The 26,624-nt window shown below is 35.6% G+C and overlaps 1 protein-coding gene across 1 annotated transcript in view; it reads right to left on the bottom strand.

The window, feature by feature from the left end:
* The window catches only part of ASPH (aspartate beta-hydroxylase), a 220,265-nt gene that overhangs the window by 161,831 nt on the left and 31,810 nt on the right, over positions 1 to 26,624 (bottom strand). Inside the window, 2 exon segments of the mRNA XM_036830432.1 lie at positions 18,566 to 18,634; positions 21,791 to 21,940. Coding sequence (XP_036686327.1) covers positions 18,566 to 18,634; positions 21,791 to 21,940 — 219 coding nt within the window.

Genomic DNA, 26,624 nt, shown 5'->3' with positions numbered 1-26,624 from the left:
TAACTATTTGTCTCACTATCTGTTGATAAATGGAGTGGGAATCATAGCCACAGTGCTTCCAAACTTTTAACAACTGACTGAAACAACTTGGTAGAATTATTACCATTATTCTGACAAAAGAAAGGGAAGCACGAGTGCTAACAACATACCAGCCACGCATGCACAACCACCTTGAGGGAAAGGAGAGAAAAACCAGCATTTCCAAGATGCATTTTATAGTGAACTGAGTAACCGATTTGGAGAATTGTTACCAATGGGCATTAACAGAAGGAACAGTGAAAGACACAGGAGAAAGGAATAAAAGTCTGGAGACACAGACTAAATCAGCAGACCCATTTCATGGAAAATGACATCTACAGTTAACTTAAATCACTAAAAAAATTTTGTTTCCTTTGGCCGTGCGGCATGTGGGACCTCACTTCCCCAACCAGGGATGGAACCCGTGGCCCCTGCAGTGAAGCACAGAGTCCTAACCACTGGACCGCCAGGGAATTCCCAAACCATTAACATTTAAAATCATACTTGTTTGCTATCTTTCTTTGTTTTCTAATGGAAGTATATACAGGGAGTCCTTATTACCCAAGTAATCATTATGAGAACCTCTGAAGTTACAAAGTTGGATGGCTACACAGGCCATAACACTACAAAATACTCTCTATGAGCCAATCTCTGGCAGAATTAATTCCCCAGGATTAATTCAAACTTTCATGCTAACAGATTTATGTCAATTTCTTTACCAGTCTCTCCCTCATTTTGAAATGCTGTGGGACCACCTATACACAATGCAAATCATCCATAAAGTAAAACTGAAAATCTTGAAAAAAATAAGATTGCAAATAGTTGATTACAAGCAATGTTAGAAATAATTGAAATTCACACACAAAGCCATTAACCAATGAAACACAGAAATTACACACCACAACTGAAGGAAAAATATCAATGATTATAAAGTTCTTCCAAAGAAAGTATTCTGAACACTATAGGATAACAGATTCCTGGAAAAACTGATAAGCTCTCAAATATTTTTGTAAAACTGACCGTCTTTACGATGACTGCTACTCACATGGGAAATGTTATCATACAAAGGAAAATTATGCCAAGAATGTCATTTTTTAGAATTCTATGCATCATCTCTTAGTGTAGCTTAAGTAATGTTAGTGATATAACAAAATACATTTATACTCAGTATTTAATTTTCACTTTTCAGGACTTTTTCTGACTCCCAACTACTTCAAGTAGTTTTGTCCCTGTTTTTCATTGACATTTCAAAAAGGTGACCTTTCTGGTTTTAATTATCCTTACATAACAATATGAAGCAGCAGAATATAGAAATAACTACATACCGAATAAAAAAGTAAGTAAAACTGAGAAAGCAAGTATAATTTTAACCCATTAATCATGACCAAAAGCATATTTCCACTAAGTTTTTTAGGTGAACAGTAAGGGCCAATGCATCTGAGTAAATAAAATTCAGTTGAAACCTTTATTTACTGAAGAAAATGGAAGGAAAGAAAAAAAAGAAAGTAAGCCAATTCCCAGTCCTCAAGAGCTCTTGAAATATTTTAAATATTTTAGGACAGGAGTTTCAATTCTTGAGTTGCTATTCAAAGGGAAACTCAATGATAGAACTAAAATATTTCCAGGTGCTTTATTAAATAGCAACAGATAATGTTTATATGCTTACGCTGATTAGGGTTAGTCTAAATTTTTTTCACTAATTTCTTAGAATTTAGCATTTATGTACTTTATGCCCTACAGCCATTGACTGTCCTTCAAAAACCAAGGTAAAAATTATTAGAATGCCCTCAGTAAAGGTCATTATAATTTGCTGCCCTTCTCTACAAGGGAGAAAAAAAAAAAGTTATCTGTACAGAAATTAACACTTAAAATTTGAAACATAAATTTAAAAACTCAATCTATTTATCTTAGCAAGACCTAACATCAGGATATATTTTTTAAAGATTGTAATTTTATATGGTCGGTGGATATAGTTTTGCTTCTCATTCTGTCCAGTTCTCAGAGTCTCCCTCTTCTTCTCCCAGAAACCCTTTCCTGCAGGAAGCATTTCATGTGGTTTGAGAGGGAACCCCTCAACCCACACCCAAAGCTTTGTGCACAGGAGCTAGCCTGTCCCCGACTACAGGAATGGTCACAGATGCTTCCAGGCCTAACCAGGACAGCCAGAATCTCCCAGGACTTTCCTCCGAGGGCCAGCCCAGAAAACTGCATCTTTGTACAAGGACGGCTAAACTAGAAAAATGTGTCTGGGGCCCCCGGAGGGCCACCCTCCTCCTCAAGTGGTAGCACCTCCATATAGAATAAAGTCAAGTAGAAATCAGCAGAGTCAAGATTTGAGAAGAGAGCTAGGAAGAAACAGCTGATTACAGGTCTGTACTTGGGATCTATTCACCTCAAGCCAGTTGCCCCTGTATTTGCCACCAAATGAGCCATAAAATTCACTGAGGTTTACTGTGCTCCTATAATCAAACTATAAAAATAATAAAATCCGGACTGATCAACATATGAAGCCCCCAGTTAACCCATGTGACAATTTCTTTGGGACTCAGTTTTTAGACAACAGAATGATAGGATTGGATTAGAGATATTAGACTAGATGTTCTCTAGGCCTGCCCCCTTGCTGGATAATTTTATTATGTCTGTTGGAATTTTTGTAACTAAATGTACAGGTGTTTGATTTTAAGCAGTAAAAGGTGCCAGCATATTAAAAAAACAAAAAACACAATACTTTTAGAAAATTTTGCACTTAACGCTTACTCATTTCTGATTTGAAATATCTTTAATTGGGCCAAAATCTCTGTTTTTAAAGGCTCTTCAAAGAAAAAGGTGAAGAATTATTTCAAAAATAAAATATAAATTTTGTGGCAGCACTTATGATTCAGTTACAACAAATCAGGTTATTCTTCTCAAATTCAGTAGCTGAATTTCACCAGCAGTCACAGTTACAGAATTAAGACTTCATGTAGAACAGCACAAACCATTTGTAGAAATGCATTTCTTATAGAAATTTCATTTTATTAAATGTTTTCTGAACTCAATTTTGATCTCAAATTTGCAACTCCTTAGAAATGGTAAACAAGTATGATCAATCAAATATGAAAAATATATGCCATTCCACCAATATAACTGAAAAATTGTGTGATATAAAATGAAAGTATATCCTAATTTGAAATAATTAAAGCCTTTCTGTAACTAGTTTGAGTCTGTAAAGATGTCACAAATAAGCATTCTAAAATTGTTCTTCTACATAAAATTCTTTAATCCAGGACTGTTTCTAGAATTCTCAGAACACAGTGAACACTAAGTATTTATTGGGCAACAGGAGAAGGTGGGGGAGGGATGGTTGGAAAGGGAGAGGCAGGGTGAGGGGTGACGAGTGAGGCAGCACAGGGGGGTGAAAAAGGAGGTAAAGGAGATGTAAAAGACCGAGGAGGAGAGATGAAAAGGAGTTGAATGGGGAAGAGCCTGGGGAAGGAGCAGCCCCCTGAGAGGGGGGCGGGGGGAGGGGGATGGTGCTGGCTGGGCCTGGGGAGGGAGACACGCAGGCAACTTCGTGAGGAGATGCCCTAGGAAGAGCTGGGGGAAGGAAAAGGGGATGGAGAAAGGAAGTGGAGAAAGAAAAGGGTAGCTGAAGAAGAATGGGAAGCAGGAAAGCAGGAAGGCAAAGGAGGGAAGAAAAACAACAGCTAACAGAGAAGAAGATAACCTCCTACCTACATGAGTATTTATCCTTCCTGAAACTTACAAATCACTCTGCATATAAATACTATTTAAAATTTTAATATTCTTGCTGAATTCCAGTGAAAATATTCTGTATTAATAAATCATTACAATTCATATTATACATATACATTTACCTGATGCACAATCAATAAGTTAATAAAAATAGACGTTATTACATCATATTTTTATTACATATTTTTTTAAAGCTTCATCTTTTAAATTTCGAAGCATGAGACAGGTACCTCAATTTCAAAGAATTTACTTGGCTGAGCACCAATAAATATAGTCAATGGCTAAATGACACATCTTCCCCAACCAGAGCAATACCAAGTTTTCTATGCCCTTCAGCAGCAAATCACGATGAAGAATATGACCATTTCCTGGGATGCCGCTGCTGCAGCTTTAGTTCTTTCTCTTCTGGTTGCTTCCCTTTGCTAAGTGTGCCTGTTTGGCAGAACTTCTCCCTTCCTTTCTATCATCTTTGTCTTTGGGTGCCGCTTTACCAGAAATATCCTTGATATTTGTTGATTTTTTCCTATTTTCCTTGGTTTTAGTACCTTTACCTAGTCCTGCTTTCTCCTTTTCTTTGTCCTTTTTAACCCTAGGAGACTCTTTCCTGGAAACATATGAATCCGCAATTTTCTTCTCCTTCCGGTAATCCTCTTTTTCTTTCTTGCCCCTTTTTCTCTCTTCATGCTTACTTTCCTTCCTTGACTCAAGCTTCTCTTTTTCCTTCTTGGGCTCTTCTTTAGTGAGTTCTTTAACTTTCCGGTTTTCCAATTAAAGGGAAAAATGTTTATTGAAGTCATCTCTTAATTCATAGCAACTTAGTGCAAAAGTATTGCCTTTTTTTCTATCTCCCCACACACATGAAATGATCATTCAAAAAGTGCCTTTCATCCACTAGTTTTAAATTGCCTAAAAACAGATGCAAACCTCTATAAAGTATCAGCTATAAAAGAAATGCTAGAAACTTGCCATCATTTTTCCAGCTGGCAATATAGTATGATTTGCCTCAAAACAAGGTTAACATGCAATATTAATAAAATGAGTCCAGCCATAAAGGCAGCACTTTACACAGAGTGTTAACAACTCACATATCACAGCTATGACAACATAATTAAAGGAACACTGACAACGTAGGAACAAATTTTCCATAGCTTGCAAGTATTTGTACAAAGATAATTTAAAAGTCTTTAGCGCTAACAAAAAAAGTTATGTCCTGAAAATATCTGTGCTTGCAATCCTTGGAAACAAATATAACGCACAAATGAAAAGTTAAATACCATTTAATTTTCTTAGTTTAGAAAAATACAATTTCCATATGAGTACAAAATTTTAAGTTTGTTATCTACAGTGTCTAAGACGACAAGGAGAACTTCTTTTCTGCTTCTATTCAACATTATGAAATCAGTATTCCTTTAAGTATATTTCCCGTTATTTTACGCAGAGCCACTCCAAGCCAACATCTATGCTGTCCATGCTCACAGAAGAGAGAACAGTTAAACGGAATATACAGGTGATTCCAAATCTCACGTGAGGTGCTGCTTTCAACCTGCTTTAAATAAAGTTGAACAGTGCTGCTAGCAAAAGCTTTGAATTTCACCTTCTTGATTCCTCATTAAGAAATCGTAAGAGAAGCAAGGTGTTACTGTATAATGTAGCATTTAAGCAGAAACAAAAAAGAGAAAGATTTCTTTAATATAATAAAACGTGGAAGATGTTTCTGCCCATCAGAATCATGTAAAACTCACAGAGTACAAAATGTTATTCGATTCTTCCTGACAATTTTATTAAAACCTTGTAAAAATACAGAATAGAATTCATAAATCATCAACCATCCTCCAAGTTCTCATTCTTCTTCAACGCCATTCAGAGTAACATAGATAAGCCACACTGCAAGAGCAGAATGCTGGTGCAATGCTGGCACGTTTTACTCTGCACACAGTTTTTAAAATATTAAATCTTTAATGTTGAATTTGCCTCTCTAGATCAAGGAGTCAAATTATACTTTATTGGCCATTTATTTCATAATAACTTACATAAGAATAAAATGGTAAAAATTCTGTTTTTCTTCCCGGGAATTATTCAGGCGGGATATCAGAGTTAAAACATTAAAATTTCCTAATCTTAAAGTTAAAATACAGATCACAAAACCCTGTAAATCACACAGTAAAAGTCTCACCTGTTAATGTTTCACCAAAATCAAACTACATACAATGTGCCAAGCACTTGAACGCAAAAGAGGATTACAAGTTTATAAAGAAAAGCATGCACTTCCCCCATGCCCCTCTCCCTAAAGGACAGAAATCTTTACAAGTGAACAAGAAAAACCAAAGGAATATAAAATAAGGCTGCAATGATAAGCTGTTAGCCTACACAGAATGGTTGACGGGTGTAATAATTTTTAATGAATCAAAATATCAAACACAGCAAATTCTATACCGGCATAATGAAATCTAAGTTTTCATTTTACTGAAAACTACAAGTTGGTCCCACTAGCTTTTATTGTGCTCTAAGACAGCATCATCAGAGCTTTTGGAAAAAGGAAATCAATCATTGATGAACTCATCTTTACTTCCGACAGTAACTAAAAAATTTAGACTAAAGAAAGGTTTTACAAGGTAGATAGGATGTGTATACTGTGAATTTAATGTGTAGTTTAAAGACTGTTCCAAGGTTTTGATAATCTGAAAAAGGAAATTACTTAAAATTATAGGCCCGAGGCAGAAAACTCTTTAATGAAACCTTGATAAAACTACTTACAACCAAAGGTGCACCCAAAACCAAAAAGCAATAATGTTTAGCATTAGTAGCTGCATCTACAAAACATTATCTATAAACTGTCATGCATTTTCAAGCATTAAACTTGATTCACTCAAGGCTAATTTGAAAAATGGAAAATACCTTTAGCCTTGGTTTTTCTCTTGGCTACCCCACCAGGTCCTTCTGTTGGTGTTTACAAGATGAAAATATGTTACAAACAGAAAATATTAAGGTAATAAAAAATAAGTATCTATAAAATAGTTTAAATTGATGCAACTATTAAACAAATATACTTAAATTCACCATTAAAAAAATACACTCCTGCAACATACAAATATCTATCATTCATACGTCATTTTAGAACCTTACTTTCACTACCTATAACCGAAAAATGCATTTTAAAAAAATCATTGATTTAATCAACTTCACAACCTGCCTTAGGTCTGAAAGAATTGTTGGCTTTAGAGATGTCTAATTACCACAGGCATTTCCCTCTCAGTGGTACCTGATGTCAGTGGACTTCTGCTTGGACACAGTTGATCAATTACAAGCACCAGGGGTGAAAGGACCTGGGGACCTTATCTCCCTACTCAGTCATCACTGCCACTCAAAAAAAGGATAGCATATTTTGATAGAATTTTACTCTTTACTGTCTGAATAATCATGGCTTTTCTCCCATAGTTTCAAACTTTCTTTATAAAAAATTACATAAATAAGAATTATACTATTATGGAGGTATATACTAACTTTTTTACTCTTCATCTAAAAACTCTGCAAAGGCTTTCTGTTTCTTCTCTAGGCAAATGAAAGTTCTGATAACGTGTTTATTTTTAACCTTCTAACAAATGTCAGGTACCATATACCTTGCCGTACACTTTTTCCAACCAGCCTGTACCTAGCATCCCAACCAACTGATGTTCCCAATTCTATCTCCTGGTCACATAAATGTTATTTTACACACTCACATATCAGCAAACTTTCCAAAGTGGCGTTCCAGGTTGCCAATCCATTTCCTGGGGACACCAGGGTAGGAAGTAGGGTGATTTCTGCTCATCCCCTGTGGAGGCAGCACCATGTACAACCTGTCACCCTACAACTAAGGTCTGAAGTGTCCCAAGAAAGCCCCTAAGCCCTTTCACACATATTCCTGCTGGAAACTGTGGAACCCCCTCTGTATGTTTCTCAAAACCATAATCACACTCCCACTTCTAGTATGAGATTTTTTTACTCCTATTCTGTTGTTTGAATCACCATCCACTCTGAAATCTCTTCCCCTCTCTCTGTTCAAGGCAATTTGTTTCCATCAAATGAGACAGTTCATTTGAGAATGGCAATTTATTTTGGTTGAGATATCATCATTGTCATTCTGGAAAAAAAGTATTACTACTATCTTACCAATGACTACATTAAAAACAGAAACGTGAATTAACTGTTCCATGTGGCTATCTGTATCTATCCAGTTACTTGATATGCATACATAACCAAAACCAGTGTGTGTGTCTAACAACGATTTTTCACAGACAAAGCCCAATTCTTTCTTAACCTCTAGCAAAAACAGCATACCACCTTGTAATACCGAATGCTATCTTGGACCACTCCCCAAGAAAGTTTATTAGGTAAAATGTCAAACTTATTCTTGTAATGACAACTTTTAAATACATGGGTATTATCCGGTGTGCAAAAGAAATTAGCATAAAGCATTAAAATACACTTATAATGATGCTAATGTCCCCTCCTGATTCCTGCATGTTCTTGACTGGCGAGGCCTGGATTTCCCCTTAGAAAGCAGAATGGTGGGAATCAGACGATTCCCCTACCCCTCCACTATTAGGATATAGTCAAAACAGCTATACTGATGAAAAGGCTAGAGTTAACATAAATAAGCCAACATATTAGATCAACATCAGATTAGTTGATTAGAAACATGAAAAGATAATAAGTACTTGATTTACAACTTTTCCAGTTTGGGTATAAATCCCTAATGTGATACAAATTAACAGTGTGCCACTGTGCTATATAAAATTCCAAAGTATCAACCTAAGCTGTCTTTTCTGAACTTAAAGAATATATTCAATCATTTTTCAATATTTTTGACATGACAAAGCCTGAACTAATAATTTAAACAACAATCATCATATTCAGTCTCTGAAGAAAAGAGTATAAACAGGAAAGAAAGCACAGCACTTGGAAAACAGAAGGTAATACAGGAGCCCGTCAGTAAAAAAAAAAGAGGGGAGAGTCAAGAAAATGCAGGGAATGAATAAATGAATGAATGAATAGAAAATGCAGGATTCTAAAAGTCAAAGTAGCAGTTGTAGAAAGGAAGGAATGAACAAAGGGTTAGGATGAGGACACTACTGAATTCTGTTAGTTAGTAAATGTCCCATATACAGTTTTACAAGGAGTATAAGAGGCGGTCACGTTACAATGAGAAAACAGGTAGAAAGAAGGGTGAGCAAAACCCCAGGGTTGCCCATCACGGCCTCTCTTCCCTCCTTAGAAGAAAACTGATCATCTATGGGGTTTCCCAAGATTCTCAGTGGGCAGAAAAGGAATAAGAGTTTGAAGAATTTGATCTGCATTCCTATGTTTTGAGGGCTAGGAAACAAAGGCATGTCTAAGGGTAGAGAAACTGAGTCAGCGAGAGAGAAAGGGGGCGGCCAGAAGCAGGAGGTGCAGACCCAGGGCAAAGGTCAGCTGCTAGAAAAATGACCCATGAGAGAGGAAACAACGATTCAAAACACTTCTCAGAGTAAAGAAATGCTGTGCAGAGTAGAGAAATGATCATGGAACCCAAGCCATTAGGATGTGGCTACGGTCAAAGAGAACGGCAAAAAAAAAAAAAAAAAAAAAAAAAAAAAGTAATCACCATGTTGTTTACTTCTTTTTTGCCCTGTATGTTTATTCTGATGGTTTTAAGGTGATTACTGTTAATAGCTCGGTTGACTATTTGGTAATCCTTACACAGAAATTTGAAAGAAGCAGGTCTTATATACCTCCCTTAGAGCCTGAGGGAGTTGCCTAAAGGTCATGAACATTATTTTGGCACCTGCCTCAGGGCCACTATCCCACACACACTTTCAAAGTGAAATGTTCTGTGTGTAATTAAAACGCTGAATCAGGGTTGGACCTGCGGTTTCACCACAATTTTAGAAGACTGGCTCCGTTACAGAAACCCAAGTACTATAGCTGCTGCAGGCTTGCAGGGAGTTGGTCACAGAACTGGTCGGCTGAGTATCATGTCACACTTAGGTCATCTCAGTCACTCCCACTGTCTCTGGTGAGACCCGTGAGTCACTCTGAGCCTCAGTTTCAAAGCTTCCTCCTGCCCGCACGAAGCATCATAATTTATTTCAACATTGACTACAGATGAGGCCCTGAACGCCTAAGAGAAGATTCTGTGAGCTAGGCAGACGTGCTCTAGAACGTAAGTCTAGTCTTGGCAAAACGCAAGTCAAGACACTACACCACTTTCCTTTTCATTTTTAAATAGATGGCGTAACAATATTATCACAGACGTTTTTGAAAAAAGGAAGCTACAAACCTTCCAACCCTCGGGGATGAGGGAAGACCAGAACATCAGAGGACTGAAAGACTAAAAGTTTAAGAAGGGATTACATCCAGAGACTGAGAGCTTGAATAAAGATAAAATCCAGACACGAATACAAATGAGATAGCAGAAAGATCACCTGAAGACCTCAGCTAGCATAGGTCAGTTTATTGTCTGAACTTCAAAGTGTCATTTCTCTTGGAAAACAAAATACATTCAATAATTTTTTTCACTTATTTAAGCTGTTTTTAAAAAAAAATCAGCGTTTTATTATGCAATGGGTAACTCCTGACGTTCTCACTCACCAGGACTAACCCCAGCAAATATTTAATAAATACCCTATGTTGGGCTCAGCTTTGAAGAGGGATTCAAATGCAGCCTAACCTGACTCCCAACTTCAGACAGTTCACAATTTAGTTAATATCTACTCCTGTGTATTACAGAGTTATCGCAACAAGTAACAGGCAGAGAATTCAGCATAGTGTTCCATCAATCGACTTGTGATAATAAAGTCTGCATCACTGGATTTTATAAAAGTGCTCCAAATATGCATGGTGATCAAAGAAATTTCCACAGCTCAAAACGCAGAAAACGTTTTACTTGTTTTATAGACCAGAATCTGATTTCGAAAGGGTTGCTGAGTATCAAGCCCCCAAAGGTATAACTGCCAGGTGTTCAAATTCATAACTGTCTATGCTTCTACCTGCCTTTACTAATACTCCAAAGTTATAAACATCAGGCCAAACGAGGAAACATTTTGCCCCGTCTAGCTAACTGTAAATGAAAACAAACCAGAATTCAAGCAGAGAAAACAGTTTTTCTTACACGTCTGGATACAGCTCTATAAGACAGGGAGGTAATTTCTAGAATAAAGAATCAAGTACAAGGTGAAAAAGCAGGATATCGTCCAGCACATTATGTCCGAGGCACCTGCATGACGCAGTGAGCCGGCAGCTGGGCCTCAGGGATTTAATAAGATTAGCACCCAGAAGACACCTCTCCAACTGACTTACACCTCACCCCTCACATCCCAGGGGAAATAAGAGCTGAAAGAAACTAAAGTGCAGAAAAGAAGTCCCCTGAGTGCCACTTCCTTGTTTTGGTACCAAATTCCAGAGAACCCGGCGCCTTTTCAATTGGACAAACAGCAGTTTCATCTGAGGAAGGGCAGCTCGGAGGAGACAAGGCCATCTGAACTCAGAGCACATTCCTCAAAGTGCCTTTGGTTGTTCCAAAGTGCAAATGCAGAGTAAATACAGTACAATGTAAAATTCACCATAAATAAACATTCAAACATACAGATTACATTTTTGCCTTTTTAACTAAGTTCCTAAGCTTAAAAGATACAAGCTAGGAAAATATTTCTATGATCGAACAGAAAATTACACAATAAAGCCTTAGAAGATTAAGAATTGTAACATACATAATAAATAAAATGTAAGCAAAGCAACTTTGTTCAGCTTCAAAGTACTCTATACCAGTTTTGCAAATAACTTTATTTTCTCACCAAAGCAAGCCTTAAGCACAAGTTGAAGGCAGTCACAGAAGTCAGGGGTTCACCAGCTACCTGGATTTTACCTTCATCAGAGGCTTTTCAAAAGGGCTGATCAGAAGGGATACCAAAGAAATGGCAAATTATAATCTCACATCCTTATTTTTCACTTACAAGAATACAGCATAATTAATTTCTGTACATAAAATATTAGTAGCATGACAAAAAAAGCAGAGCCTGATGAGAAATTAATGATTCCAAACATTTTTAACACACAAATTTAATTATTTACTTCTCATAAACTGATCAAACATCTTCCAGAGTTAGTAACAATGAAGCATGAAGAAACAAGACTGCCTTAAAAAAAAAAATCTCAGACATTTGTCTAAGAGAATTTCTCTGAGTGAGGCCTAAGACTGCTTTTGAATTTAAAACTAATGAACTCTGATATGTCACAGTACTCAAGTTCAAAGTGGAAGACATGATAAATACAGGTAAAGACTGCATAAGCTTTCAGAAAGAACATTATTAAATCATACTCATTTGTTCCAAAATATTAACATTCCAAAATCAGAAGCTTTGGACTGTCAGAAACATTAACAGAATGAAACACAGTCCCTGAATAATCAAGAAAAGACAAACTAGGTTATAATAGTTATTTAAGCATTAGGAGATCACTGTCCAATGTACAACACATGTATCTATTTCCAAAAGTAGCTACTGAATAATGCTTTTTTACAATAAGATTAGCAAATTGGACAGTTTTCCGGACACATGTAAATGCTGAGTCAAGGGGGAAGTTGATGTGCTTCCAGGGTTCTGATTCGAGACTTTGACTTTCAGGCTCTCATTTTGATAGCCTGCAAGAGCGAGCTCTAAAAAAGAAACTACATTTGTCATATTCCCTTCTGAAAAAATGGGTGAATAATCTATTTTCTGAAAGCAACGTGAGTAAATGGGAAAAAATAAGAATAAATATTTGAAAAGTAGAAATTATCACAGTTAAATAAAATGTTAAAAAATGCAAATATTTTCCAATTTTAAGCTCTATAAAGAACCAAAGCTAAGCTTCACAGAGGCTCAAAGGGATGTAAAAACATGAAACACCACTCCCAAAAAGGGTAAAAGAAATCAAAGGTCTTGGATCTTATCGCTCTTAAGCTATAAGAGCTTTGTTTGAGGTGGGAAATGAATGAAATCTCATTTTAAGAAATGCATATTACATATGTCTAATATAATTGTTTTTGCTATCACTGAAGCAAACTCATTTTAAATGAATTGATTCAAAGGTGTTTTTAAGGTTTTCTAATGGCAAAAATGGATTCTCCTAAAAAGAATTACCACTTTAATAAATTTAATTTACAAATGTAAAAATCATATTATACCTAAGCCAAAGTTGATGGCCAATTAATAAGGTAATACAGGAAAAAATGGAAAAAGACCGTTATTTAGGATGAATAATTTTAATATGCACAACATTATTTAAGATAACATATTCACATTTTCCTTCCTGTGTAATATGCCTCCTTTAAAAAAAATACAAATTACTTTCTCTGGATGTCTATTTGGAAATGAAATTAAAAATAAATTTTGCTTTCACAGACAGAAAGATTCAGACACACTACTATCTGAATACAGTAATTGAACTACCCTAAGGCAAAAACATGAGGTTATTTTCAAATTATTTTAAAAGCACCATTAATACAGAATTTTACACTGAAATTTGTATTAACCTGTGACAAATCAACCTAAACAAATTACAATTAAAAAAAAAATCAGCCTTTTAAAGAACCATCATTTTACACATCAGTCATGTTAAAGATCAAAAGAGAAGCACTGAATTTATGAATCATGCCAGAAATATTTTTATAATTAATTCCACTATAATCATCTTAATGAATAGCGTGTTAGAAGGACAAGCAGCAAGGGTTAATCACAAAACAATTCGCTATTAAGTGTCTGAATTTAGTTCAGCGAGTACATGAGTTAAAACAAAACGATACAGAAACCAATTATACTATCAAGAACATCATTCTCAATGCACTTTGTGGACCAGTAGGAGAATGAGGGGTACCGCTTTCCTCAAGTGGGAAAGCCAAGCAAGGGACTAGCTAGGCGCTGTACTGGGGAAAAGATCACATAGTTGCCTTGTATTGTCCGATCACAGCTGCCCCACTGCATGTTAAGCCCTGGGTGAGCAAAGGAAAGAAAGAAAAAGGAGATTGCTTCGGGGGTTCACAAGCCAGTGACTTCAGTCCCTGCATCAAAGTTACTGGTTATGTAAATCCAAGATGACGCAAGTCTTTCCCTGAACCCCTTCATTCTGTGACGTACCATCAACACCATCTGTGGTCTCGCTTTCTTCTTCTTCTTCTTCTAGCATTTCAAAAGGAGTCATTATATCATAGAGAAATGAGAGGAAACCATAAAACCAATCTGAACTTTCCTCTGCTAAAATATTAAGGACTTCCTCAAGAGAATCAATATTTTCATTACTGCCATCTTTGGTCAGGCCTACATAAGAATAAAGGAAGAGAGAAAGAGAAAATAAGGAGAGCAGTTAGGTGGAAAAAAGAAGTTGAGGAAGAGTGATCTCAAAAAGGATGTACATCATGGTCAAGGAAGTTTACAGAAAAGATATTTTGGAAAATAAAGAAATCGGTTAAGATGCACACCTTACAATCAACTCTCAATCATATGGACTAAAGGAAAAGCAATTTGGCCAATCCTCACCGTTCCTACCAGCCCCTAACCGGGTTTGCCTTTCTCTCATCAGAGAACTGAGAGCCAAAAAAACCCACAAAATTGTATCAGCCAAAATAGACTGACCAACTTCAAAGGGAAAAGTGAGTAAAAGTAGTATGAGGATAAAAAGACACTTCCGACAAGCCCCACATTTGCTCATGTAGCACCCAGATGTTATCGAGAGTTGATTATACAAACATTTACGTATATCAATAAATATTCACCGAAAATAGAAATGTTCATTTCCTCAAACTTTTCCCTTTAGGAGCTGGAGTTAGTTTAGGAAACTCTGGAATTAACATGACTAGCAGGGTAACCGTTCAGCCTCCACAGATGGGCACCAACGTGCTCAAATTATACCAGATCAACAACTTACATTTTAAAACTAGAAAATGTGAGCTTTATAATGCTCTGGTTACTGACTTGTGGTCCTGTCATTCTGACCAATAATAAGAGTCAGCTATTAATAACAATTCGCTCAGCCTACCAATATAAGATGTGATCAAGGCCAGTCACCTGCAACAGGAACATTCCAGAGTTCTCTCCCTATCAGCTCACGAAATTAGCTTCTACTGCAAAGACCCCAGACCCCCATATGGAAAGAAAGCACTGTATATATCGTTTTTATCACTTGTTTTTTTCCTGTGAAGAACTGGCTTTGGGTAAGACTGGTCTCTTGGGTCCAGCAGGTATCAAAGTCCACCAATAGAACTGTCAAGTTCTATACAGTAAGATCCATAATTTTGAGGAGAAAAAAAAAAAAAAAGACAGGCTGTAAGAAATATGCACATCTATGATTTTAGAGCTTTTCGGATTATAACCACCTAATTTGGTATTTCTGGCTTTGACAACACAGAATTTGTCCACACAGCATAACTACCAGCAATCAAGATTGGCAGGTAAGGGATAATAATAAGACAACTAGTTTAATGTTAAAGATTATAGTGAATTTTCCCCACATTAGTCCATAGAAGAACTACATTGCACCATTCTTCATGCATTGGGGGGGGGGACCCCACAAACTTCAGTCGGTATTTAAATTATTTTTTGACCAACCCAGCATGTTTCTTCACTGAATTGAACAGTTGACAAGTGCTATGAACGGAGATCTGTATTCCCACCCAAGCCCCTGTGGGAATAACACTATTTCTTCTTCTTGTCCAAAAACTCTAGAGCTGTATATTTAGAATAAACATTTTTCTTTTTCTCCATTTTCCAATACAAGTACTTCCAAGTATTGAATATAAAATATAAAACTTTACCACCCTTCAGCATGACAGGATGAAGTATGCAACAAATATGCAAAAGTATTTGAGCAAAACTAATTACCCAACTATGCAACATTTTTGTGGTTCTTAAGACAAAAGTACTAGTCCAAAGAGAAAAAGAAAATATGTTCTGGATTTATAATTCCTTAACCTCTAAAAGAAGGCCTGAACCAAAGAGCAGCATGTGCCTGCCTTTGGGCAAGATCCAGCCCTCCCTTCCCTCCTGCTCACTCAGGCATCTGTCAAGTCTACAAACGTTTGTCAAGGCTCTAGGGATTGCCTTCCCTTTTGTTCTCTGGCCATAGCTGGTGCCAGCTAGGTGCCAGTCACAGGGCAAAAGGATAACTATGTAATCCACAGGTGGTGTTACTCTAAGAAAATGTTACTCAGAATTTAGTCCTCTTTCCTATTGATTTATTTGGGAAACAAGTTTTCAAAGAATACATTATGAGACAATGTAGCTTTCAATCATCCAAACCAAAATCAAAGACATTTTATTTTAGATAATTTGGCCACAAAAGTAGGAAGGAATGTAAACAAGACCAGGCTTAGAATATTTTCAAAGTATATGTAAGGGCCATGGCCAGAAATAATAAAATTAATGATGGCTATCGATCTGGATTTACTCACATATTTCATTCTCTTTATAGTTCATAAAAGCAAACTTTGAAATGTAAAAGAAATGTAAACATGAATGTGTACATTTCCTCAAACTGATCAAATTTAGATATATGCAAATTTAAGACTCCAGAAAGAAATACTAATGAGATAAATCCAAACCTATGGAAGTTCAGCATAACTATTACCACACCTGCCATGCCAAGCTCTCACCCAATCTCTGACTTTCTACTTTCATCCCTCCCCAGGGATTCCCTCTGCCTTAATCCAAAGTCCTTACCCTTGAGCTGCTTCTCCAATGAGAACGTACCCCCAGAGAGCTGGCTCCTTTTGGGTTACACTCTCACTGAATCTGCTCCCCCGTAATCTCTCCCTGAACATACAGAGCCCAGCAAGGCCAGAATTTCACCTGGTTCTTGCAACCATCCACCAGTAATAGAGGCACAACTAGGCTACAATAACCTCACGAAGTAGAAAAGAACCTTAGTCATAAAATTCAATTCCTATCAAGGTTGTATTTCATGCAGAGAATTCAAACACTACAGAATAAGGTCAGAGGACAAACAGCTTACATTAGTTTCTTTCATCTTTACCAAAGCCACAAGCCAACTGCGAATTTGTACATACACACAGTAAAATAGTTTATCTTAGCCTTTGTGCATTTAATAGTCAAATTACCAAATGAACACTCAGATTCACCAACTGAGTTCTGTCTCCAAGTATATGATTCTTGCAAAAGGAACAAGTTACCATTTGCCCATACCACATATGTGGCTACCCGCAAATGGCGATGTTCTAAATTACATTTAATTAAACTCTTAACGGTTGCTTAAAAATATTAAGGGGAATAAATTTTTGAAATCTAAAATACTAAAAATCAAGTTATTCATGTAAGTTTGCAATAGAAATCAATGTGTGCTGTAGAAGAAATAACATGTTTTAATTTTTAATAGTTGACGTTTCCTGACAGACCAGATAGCTGATTTTAAGCACCTCCCCCCTTAAAAAAATCAACAAAATACAGTAGATAAGTAATATTATTTCTAAAAATGAGGAAATGGCTCACATGAAGTTATTTTTTAAACAAAAAGCTTTGCTATTCAGAATCTGTCATTTAAAGAAAAGTAACAAAATGAAGTAATAAACCATTTATAGGCAAGCAAATTAGCATCATTCTGAAATAAGGTCTATATAATTTTCTTTCTTACGCATGCCTAGGATTATAGTCTTCTGAGAACTTACCATATTTATAGAAACCCAAATTTAGATATATAATGACAAAATTATATAGAAAATTCTATTACGGTTAAGACAGGAAAAGAAATTTCATGGGTATAGGAAGCTTTCACTGTTAAGTAGCAAATATAATTCTCACTGAGCAGTAACAAGAAAACAACGTCAAAATTAAGAAGTTTTATTACATTTCAACACAGATGTACCTCCCATTTTTTTCATATCCATAAAATATACACAAAATTGTGTGTCTAGGAAGAATTTGTGCCATTATTCTATTAAGCTTAGTATGTAAACCTTGCCATATTTGTTATTTTTCTAAAGACTTTAGTATAAAATGTTTTAATGCATATTACACTACATACTAAAACAAAGGAAAGGATGCTGTTTAACAAGCAGAAATACATATCTCACCAGGCCAGATTATATAAAATTTGCATATTAAAATTAGCACCATCCTTTCTAGTATGAGAGTATTTTAAAATTAAATGAAGGAATATCACATCTTTATCTATTATAAAAAAAATCTCAATGTTAAAGACAGGTAATTCTGGTGATAAAAGAGAAGGGTCCAAGACTTAAAAAAATCAAGAAACCTGGCCAAAGACTACTAGTTTATATTTTAATGTTACCTTTCAAATAGTCGTAGGACATTATAAGATGTTTACTACCACTATTTTATTTCAGAATGAATTTATGTAAGCCTTCAGAAATTTACATTTTCAAATGGACGTTGAATTATGTCAAATGATGCTAAAGAATGCTCGCCATTACCATATGTGAAAACAGACTAGGACATTATCTACATGTTCAAATGTTAAGTTCAGAATATAAAGTGCTTTAAATCTAAAAACACATATGAAATTATATTACTTATAATATCTGTGCAGGAGCTATATACTTATCCATTTGTAACAGTAAGTTGAAATGTGAGAGTTTATAGAAAAATAGTTAAGCCATTCAACATCCCAACAAGAATGAAATAAATGATTTAAGTGGGAAAATATCTTTCATAAAATGGAAATGACTGACACAAACATTACTAAGGCTAAAATATTGGGTTGGCCAAAAGGTTCATTTGGTCAACCCGATATTATTTTGCTTCCAACATTTTAGCACCACTAATTAAAAAAAAAAAAAATGTGTACTTGCCTAATAAAACTTTGGCATCATCTACATCAAAATCTCCATCACCATCAGCATCATAGATTCCCAGTTTTCCTACAAGAGGGGAAGGAAAGACGGATATGGGAACAAAAGGAAAAACAAATTTAATAAGGTGTTTCTATTTCTTACAGTCCTGCATATCGGCCATTAATGCAACCAATCAATGCAACTCTTTGCTCCTTTCATCCTTAAAAGCCGTGCCAATGATAATCTCACTTAAAAATGAAGGCAGTTCACTTAGAGATTGAGGAAATATTCACCTAACAAATCTAAGAAATATAACTCAGATAATATTTTCTTTAAGGGCTTAACAATACCCTGAGATTTAATCATTTCAGAATAGTTTTTTTTAACTTTACTGCTAAAAATCTTTTAGGTAAAATTTTCAACATATATAAGGAATAATACAGATCCATTTCTAACAGTTACATGAAATTTAATGTTTCTAAAGTACAGAAGTTCCTCACACCATTAATACTCAAAACAAAAGAACACCCACTGAGCCTCAAATAAAGACCATATATAATTAACATCGAGTATAAGCACTAAAAATAAGAGGATGATTAATTTTACGTTTCATAATAATGATTTATGGTAGAAGCATCATGAATCAACCTTTAAAAACAGACTTCTGGAAATAAAGTATGTAAAACTGGCTTTTTGAAACTACAAAGAAAAACTTACACTTATCCTGCTTAAAAATGTAATTAGCACTGGCCACCTACTACTAAGAAAAAAAATAAGGCTTAGAACAGACACGCTGAGAAGACAATACTAGCAGAGACTTCCTCCTTCAAGAATAGTAAATGTGTATTTTAACTTTATCATCTCAGAGCACTGGTTCAGCATTTCAAATATAAGTCAAATACATTCAGTTCCCTAAAAACATCCTAAAATCAACACAGTTCATAATTCATCATTGGGCAATGGCTGTGAAGAGACTTATTAATTTAACATATTTTAAACAACAATATTTTAAATAGCAATACTTAAACCACATTTACAAATACAGCATCAGTACTAAAACACCAGTCGGCAGCACTGCCACCATTTTTGTTTGTTTGTTTGTTTAAGCAATGCTTTTATTTTTACTTATTTTTTTGAATTATAGAATTTTATTTATTTTTTTATACAGCAGATTCTTATTAGTTATCTATTTTATACATACTAGTGTATATATGTCAATTCCAATCTCCCAGTTCATCCCACCACCACCACCCCCCGCCACTTTCCCCCCTTACTGCCATCATTTTTTAATAAAAACTAAGTTAACTCCAATAAAGATGTTAAAAAAAAGGAAGTTAAAACGTTGCACAACAGCAGGAAGAGCTTTGGGAGTAGAGTTGCTATGACCAACCTAGACCCTCCCACAGCCCTTGTTCCACTTAGGAAAATATTGTTAACCTGCTATGTAGAAGTCTGATTGACAAAGCACATACACATTGAAAATGACAGTAACAATAATAATGTAGAGATAAGGAAGTTATCATTTCTATAGCTAAGAAAATATAAGTGAAAAGCGCTGGTCTGCAGTTGAGGCTACGTAGAGCACAGAGTTCAAATAACAATAAAAAGATAGAAAATACTATACTTTCTCACAAATTTAAGAGGGAAAATTGGTCCTACCACGTACATTCTCTGATGCAGGTGATAACTAAAATAGTAGACCAAGGGTGAGGTTTTAGAGACTAACACAAGTAGACTTAAAATGCATCTCCAATAGCCTACCTTGAAGTACCTCTGATAAGTTATAACGGAAGTCCTTTGCTTTGGCTGCATGCATACAAAAACACGAAAATTGTTACTTGAGCTTAAATGCACACATCTTTTAAATCTCTTCTTTTGTCTAATAGACTTTGCTTTGCAACATCACCAACATAAGTTAACAAAAGCACAGATCTACTCAGAAGTTCATCTCCAAACTAAAACTCTTCCTCTATCACTCTTATCAATCTACTCAGAGACACTTTCCTCGAAGTACAATAGTAAAAATAAGAAGCTTTAACAAAAGGCAGATTACATGTGTGTTTTGTTATTCTTTGCCTTTCCCCCCAGAAAGATGGCTGGCTATAATCTAATAAGTAAAGCAAAAGTGCAGAACGGTCTATGGAAGGGAGGGGATTTTCTCTGCGACACTGTACATATAGAGAATGTACAGTGTGTGTGCATTTTTTTCAGTGAAAAGGTCCACATCTTTCACTGGATTATTAGAAAGGAAGGCCATTTACTCACAACAGCCAAAACGTGGAAATAACCCCTATGTCCATCAATGATGAAAGGATGAGCAAAATGTGGTGAATCTATACAATGGAACATAATTCATCCATAAAATGGAGCAAGTACCAAACCTTGAAAACGTTACACTAAGTGCAAAACAACAGACACAAAGGGCCACGTATTGTATGATTCCATTTACATGAAATGTCCAGAATAGGCAAATTCACCGAGTGTATTAGTGCTTGCCAGGAGACAAGAAGAGGGGGATGGAAATATTCTGAAATTAATAATGATGACAGCACAAAATTATATGTTAAAAAACAGTGAACTGTACATTTTTACATATTTACAATATTGAATTTTATCTCAATTACAAAAAGAGACTTGGTCAGGTGAAACAAAAAAAAAAGTATGACTCCAAAAATTATAAAGAATCATTAATGTAAAAAAACGTGAAAAATTGCAGTGATTATGGGGAGAGAAAAGGAAATGGAGAGGAAAGGAAGACAACTATCAGAAGTAACACAGCAACTTCCTCAGAACATCCTACAGGCCACACCTACACATGCCCATGCACGCACACACACACACTCACATCCACACACAACAGTTCCAACAAGGACACAGAGGCATGTGCTTGGAAATGCTCTCTTTAAGGCAGGGTCTTGCAAATTGTGTTTACGATCCATTCATGGGTCCTTAAATAAATTCAGTGGCTCCTGACCAGTATTTTAAAAATTCATAATACAACAAAATAGAATAGAAATTACAGAGTACTGCATGTCGCGAGAGTACGTACTGTTAAAACTTTTTGGTGTGATATATAGACAATATAAAGCCTATTTTTTTCTATGACAGATCACGTTCAAAGAAGTTGAAAGTATCACAGCATGGTAACCCTGATAACATCCCCTTTTGTTTCTTCCCTACTGAGAACCAGTGAGAGGCTACAGAATTGACAGTACCAATAAGAAACAATATGAAAATCCTTACCTAGCACTTCCTCATAATCAACAAGATCAAACCAGACCACAGCTACCGATGTCCAGACTCCAAGCAATGCAATGACCATAAACCACGTGAAAAACGAACTTCCAGAAAGTCCTCCTTTCCTCCCATTCTTGTGTCCTCCATGCTTTGTCTCTGTTAAAAAAATAAAACAGACGGACAATGTCATTATATAAGAAGAAAACACTTTATTGAACCTCTTTTCACTGAAATATTTCTCCAGGAATTTGAGAGTACTTCCAATGGTAAATCACTTCAAAACTATCAATAGTTTTCACTTAAATTCTTAAATTATGTTACACAAAATAAAGATTTTAAAAATGGAAAAGACTATGCTTAGCCTCAATACCACATGTGTATGACCCTAACTTCTAAGTAACGAAAGAAATAAACTACTAATGGGCTAGTGATTTTTTTAAAATAAAAATTGATATCTGTATTCCTTCCAAGTTCTTCATCTGAACGACCTAAATATAACCTCCTTCAAAGTTCAGAGCATATTAACAACTTAAAGAGATCACAAATGTAGCCAAAGCCTATTTTTTCTGTCGCATTTAGTTTCTGTAGAATCCTGAAAACCGTAACTGCCATAGAAGAAGCTCCCCCCAAAACGCTTCATATTCTTAGCCAGAGAGACAGAGATGAAGGAAGGAAACTATTCATAGGAAACAGAGGTCAGGGAAGAAGAGAAGCCAAACAGTGCAATTCAGTCCTCCTCTACAAGATCCACTGGGACCCCGGGAAAAAGGGAAAGGTTTTCATAATCGGTCTCGACGTAGGATACAGTTTTGTAAAGTGCTGTCCACCAGAAGTGTCATATATCAAACATTTGATATGTTTAATATACTTTATACTCTTCTGGAAATACTCATACAGCCAAAAATAAACAAAAATAATGATAGTCAAGTCATACTAAGAGAAAATGGTCAACACTGTCCTTAAAAGGACCATAAAACTCAAATTTCTCTTAAAAAGGAATATGATAAATATTAAATATTAATAAATAAATTAGAAGAATATGTCATATCTCAACATGCCCTTTGGGAAAAGGAAAAATTTATCAAGCAAGTAGGAAAGTAGGATGCTATCTTCCGTTGCTGGAGCATGTTACCTCCTCTACGTGCACGCGATTCTCACAAGGGTCCCGTCAGTGTTTCTCAAGAGGGTGTTTCTGGGTTTAAACAGGACAATTCTTCGTCCTGTGTGACTGTTCCTCACACTGCAGGGCAGCTGGCATTCCTGCTTTCCTCTGGTCCCACAGGTAAGTAGCTCCCAGTGATTATGACAAACAAAAACACCCCCAAATATTTCCAAGTGTCCACTACAACACTGGGGGTAAGGACAGGAATAATCATCTCTGTTTTATAGAAAAAAGATAAAATGGTTCACCCAAAGCCACCAGCATACGGTGGGTCGAGCCAGGAATAAGCCCTGACTTCTATGGTCCTGAATTCCTTGCTCCATATGAAATATGAATGGGCCAAATTACATGATTTCAGATACCTCACTAGCTCTCATCTACAACCTGCTTCCTGATTCCTAAATCCAGTTCTAATTAGGGAATACTGGTAGTAATTTTCCAGTGGCTTAAATCAACAACATGCTATCAATTATTCTTGTTAAAAAGATATACAGATTTTTTAAACCAACCACTAGATCAACTTTTCAAAAGGGGTCATAAAAACTGAATCAGTCTTAGTGTGTACGTCATGCTTGTGGATATACACACTCAAACATACACATATTTATTTATATATCTATATTTAAGTATATAAATTGATGAACTAAATCAAACAAAATTCCTTCTTAAAGAAAAAGTCAATCTCCTTTTCTAGTGTTCTTTAAATATTAACAAACCCATCAATAAGGGCCAGATTTATAAATAATCACGTGCTGAATTTACAAAAGTACGCTTTACCAAATAACATCCGGCCATCTAATTTGTTTCTTTTTTCTTTTTCCTCACATGATCTATTAAAAGTCTCCTAAAAGCTGGCTATATAAAAACATAACTTATACATTTAAAAAAATACCTGCTGGGCACAGATCACAATGTTACTTATTAAATCCACTTAAAATAGGCTCCACTGTTTTATTATCTGAACATAGTCACCAGAGTGGAGACTGGGTGAAAATTTCTGCAAAGCTGGTGAGGGAAAATGATGATTTCCAAAATTTTATGTGCCTTAAGGATAGAAGTTATACGAAGAACAATATAAAATAAAGCACCACTATAATTTTTAAAAAGAAAAGAAATAGCTTCTGTGGGAAGGGGAGCACCACAGATTCAGTAACAGTGTTGTGTGTTTAATTTATTGAACTTCTACAAACATGAAGACATTTTTTAAGACAGTATTTAAAAAAACCTTTATTTCTATACAACAAACCAATATATGCACATTACCCATTTGTATAGAATACTAACTATAAAAAGAATAATGCCTTCTAAATATGGAACTATAATAGTGACTAAGGATGTTCCTCCCTTGGCTACTTATTATCTAAGAATCAAACTTAAACTTTCTACTTAAAATCAGTGCTAAAATGGCAGGAAAACTGGGTTCTTGTCTTATCTCCTCTTGGACATTTTGTAACTGATACCAGTCTCTTGTACTGTTCCTGATTAACTAGAAAATAATAAGGCCAAATATAGTTCAACATTTTATTCATTCATTTAATGTATTTTATTCAGCACATATGTGCCAGACATGACTCAGTTTTTTACTCAATAATTAAGTTTTCAAAATGTGTACCTCAATAAAAGTACACTTCAGACGATGCTATTTGAAATAAGCTTATAAAGAAATAGCTAATAAAACAAAATAATAATTTGAATTCCAAGTCCAATTCTTTCTCCATTTCTATCTCTTTCTTTTTTTTTTCTTTTTTTAAATTTCCCTTATTTATTTATTTATTTATTTATTTATTTATTTATTTATTTATTTTTGGCTGTGTTGGGTCTTCGTTTCTGTGCTAGGGCTTTCTCTAGTTGCAGCGAGCGGGGGCCACTCTTCACAGCGGTGCGCGGGCCTCTCACTATCACGGCCTCTCTTGTTGCGGAGCACAGGCTCCAGACACGCAGGCTGAGCAGTTGTGGCTCACGGGCCCAGTCGCTCCGCGGCATGTGGGATCTTCCCAGACCAGGGCTCGAACCCGTGTCCCCTGCATTGGCAGGCAGATTCTCAACCACTGCGCCACCAAGGAAGCCCTCTATCTCTTTCTTAAAGCAGAAACAGAGGGGGAAAATTCCTGAGATTCTCAAAAGGAAAGTATCATTTATCCAAGTTAATTCGTAATACTCGTCTAAGTTATTGACCTGCAACGCCAAATATAAGTAAAAAGTGGAAATGAGTTTTAAAAAAAATTATATAAATGCATATACCAAAACAGAGAGAAGGGATTAGGAGGGTAAAGAGAGAGAAAGCCAAACACAGTAAAGAATACACCTTTACCTAGAATCTATTCACATTTATTTTAGACATGATGCTAACAACTTCAATCAAGTTTCCTAACTCACTGCACAAAACTAAAGAATAGACTTTAGAGACAGCCTCACCCAAAGGAGTTAAAGCAACAAGTGCTGATGGAGGGCAGGCCTATAAAATGTTTGAATACAGCACGAGTAGACACAAGAACCTGAAGAGCGGCAGGAGGCCATTTATGATTGATGCTCACTGGCAACCCTGACTAGTCCTTAACTATTAAAATAATCTTTAGCACAAGGTAATAATGATATCATATTAATTCTGTCATTAAACTATTGTTTTAAAACTGTTTAAGAATGCAAGAAATGTACAATAAATTTTGGAAAGATTTTCATTCAAAGTATTTTATTAAATGGATTTATCGCTTAAAAGGTAAATGTTAAAAAAAAAGAGTAAATGTTGTTTAGCTAGAACATGAATTAGCATTATTTTATCCATCCCTTTATAATGTCAAATAAATGAGGTGTTACTCCAGTAGTATTAATCTTTTTACTGTTAATATTTACCAATTCTATAAAGGAACAAAACAGTAAATTATAAAAAGGAGTGCTGAATGGGCGATTGGGATTGACATGTATAAAGTGATGTGTATAAGATTGATGACTGATTAAAAATAAAAAAAAATTAAAAAAGAGTCTTTCTTGAGACATCTTTTCTACGGGAAACTTTTTAATTGACACTAAATAGCACACTCTTGATATGTCACTTTGTAAATATGGTGTACCTAGTCCCATAGGGCAGATCAGTTTCTGTCCAACTAAAGTGAAAAAAGCAGAGTAAGATAAACTCTTCGAAAGAGTTTAAAACGCCCCAAGCACACCTGAAACCAGTACTGTGTTCCAAACATATTCTGGAAGAACATCTAGTAGTTGTCCCTCTTTTCTAAAATCAGAATAAATCTAAGAATTTTCATTTCATTTCTGGCTCCATAGTCAACCTATATAGCCCCAGGGATTAATCAAAAAGATTTTTTTTAATGAGGGTTAAGAATATGGCAAGAACTATGTGATTCATTTTTTTTCCACGTTGACCCATCAAATCAGAAAACGCTCTCACATACTACCAAACACAGAAAATTACCATGGTGATCAATGGAATGAGTCCCCCCAAAATGAAGACTGGGCTAGGGACAATCGGAAATTTTATTTATTTGGTTAGAAAAGGGAAGATAGAAGATGCACCCCCAGCACCTGAGCGCTAGTCAGTTACTTAACTGGAAGTACAACTAAGTGAATTACAAATAACCATTTATGGGATTGGGTAAGCATTATGCTGGTGATTTCATATTTATACACAAATTCTACTCATTTAAAGTTCTAAAAAACCATAAAAGC

The sequence above is a fragment of the Balaenoptera musculus genome, chromosome 17 (assembly GCF_009873245.2).
Source record: "Balaenoptera musculus isolate JJ_BM4_2016_0621 chromosome 17, mBalMus1.pri.v3, whole genome shotgun sequence".
Lineage (NCBI taxonomy): Eukaryota > Metazoa > Chordata > Mammalia > Artiodactyla > Balaenopteridae > Balaenoptera > Balaenoptera musculus.
Note: the sequence above shows the minus strand (reverse complement) of the source record. Positions and strands in the feature narration are given on the sequence as shown.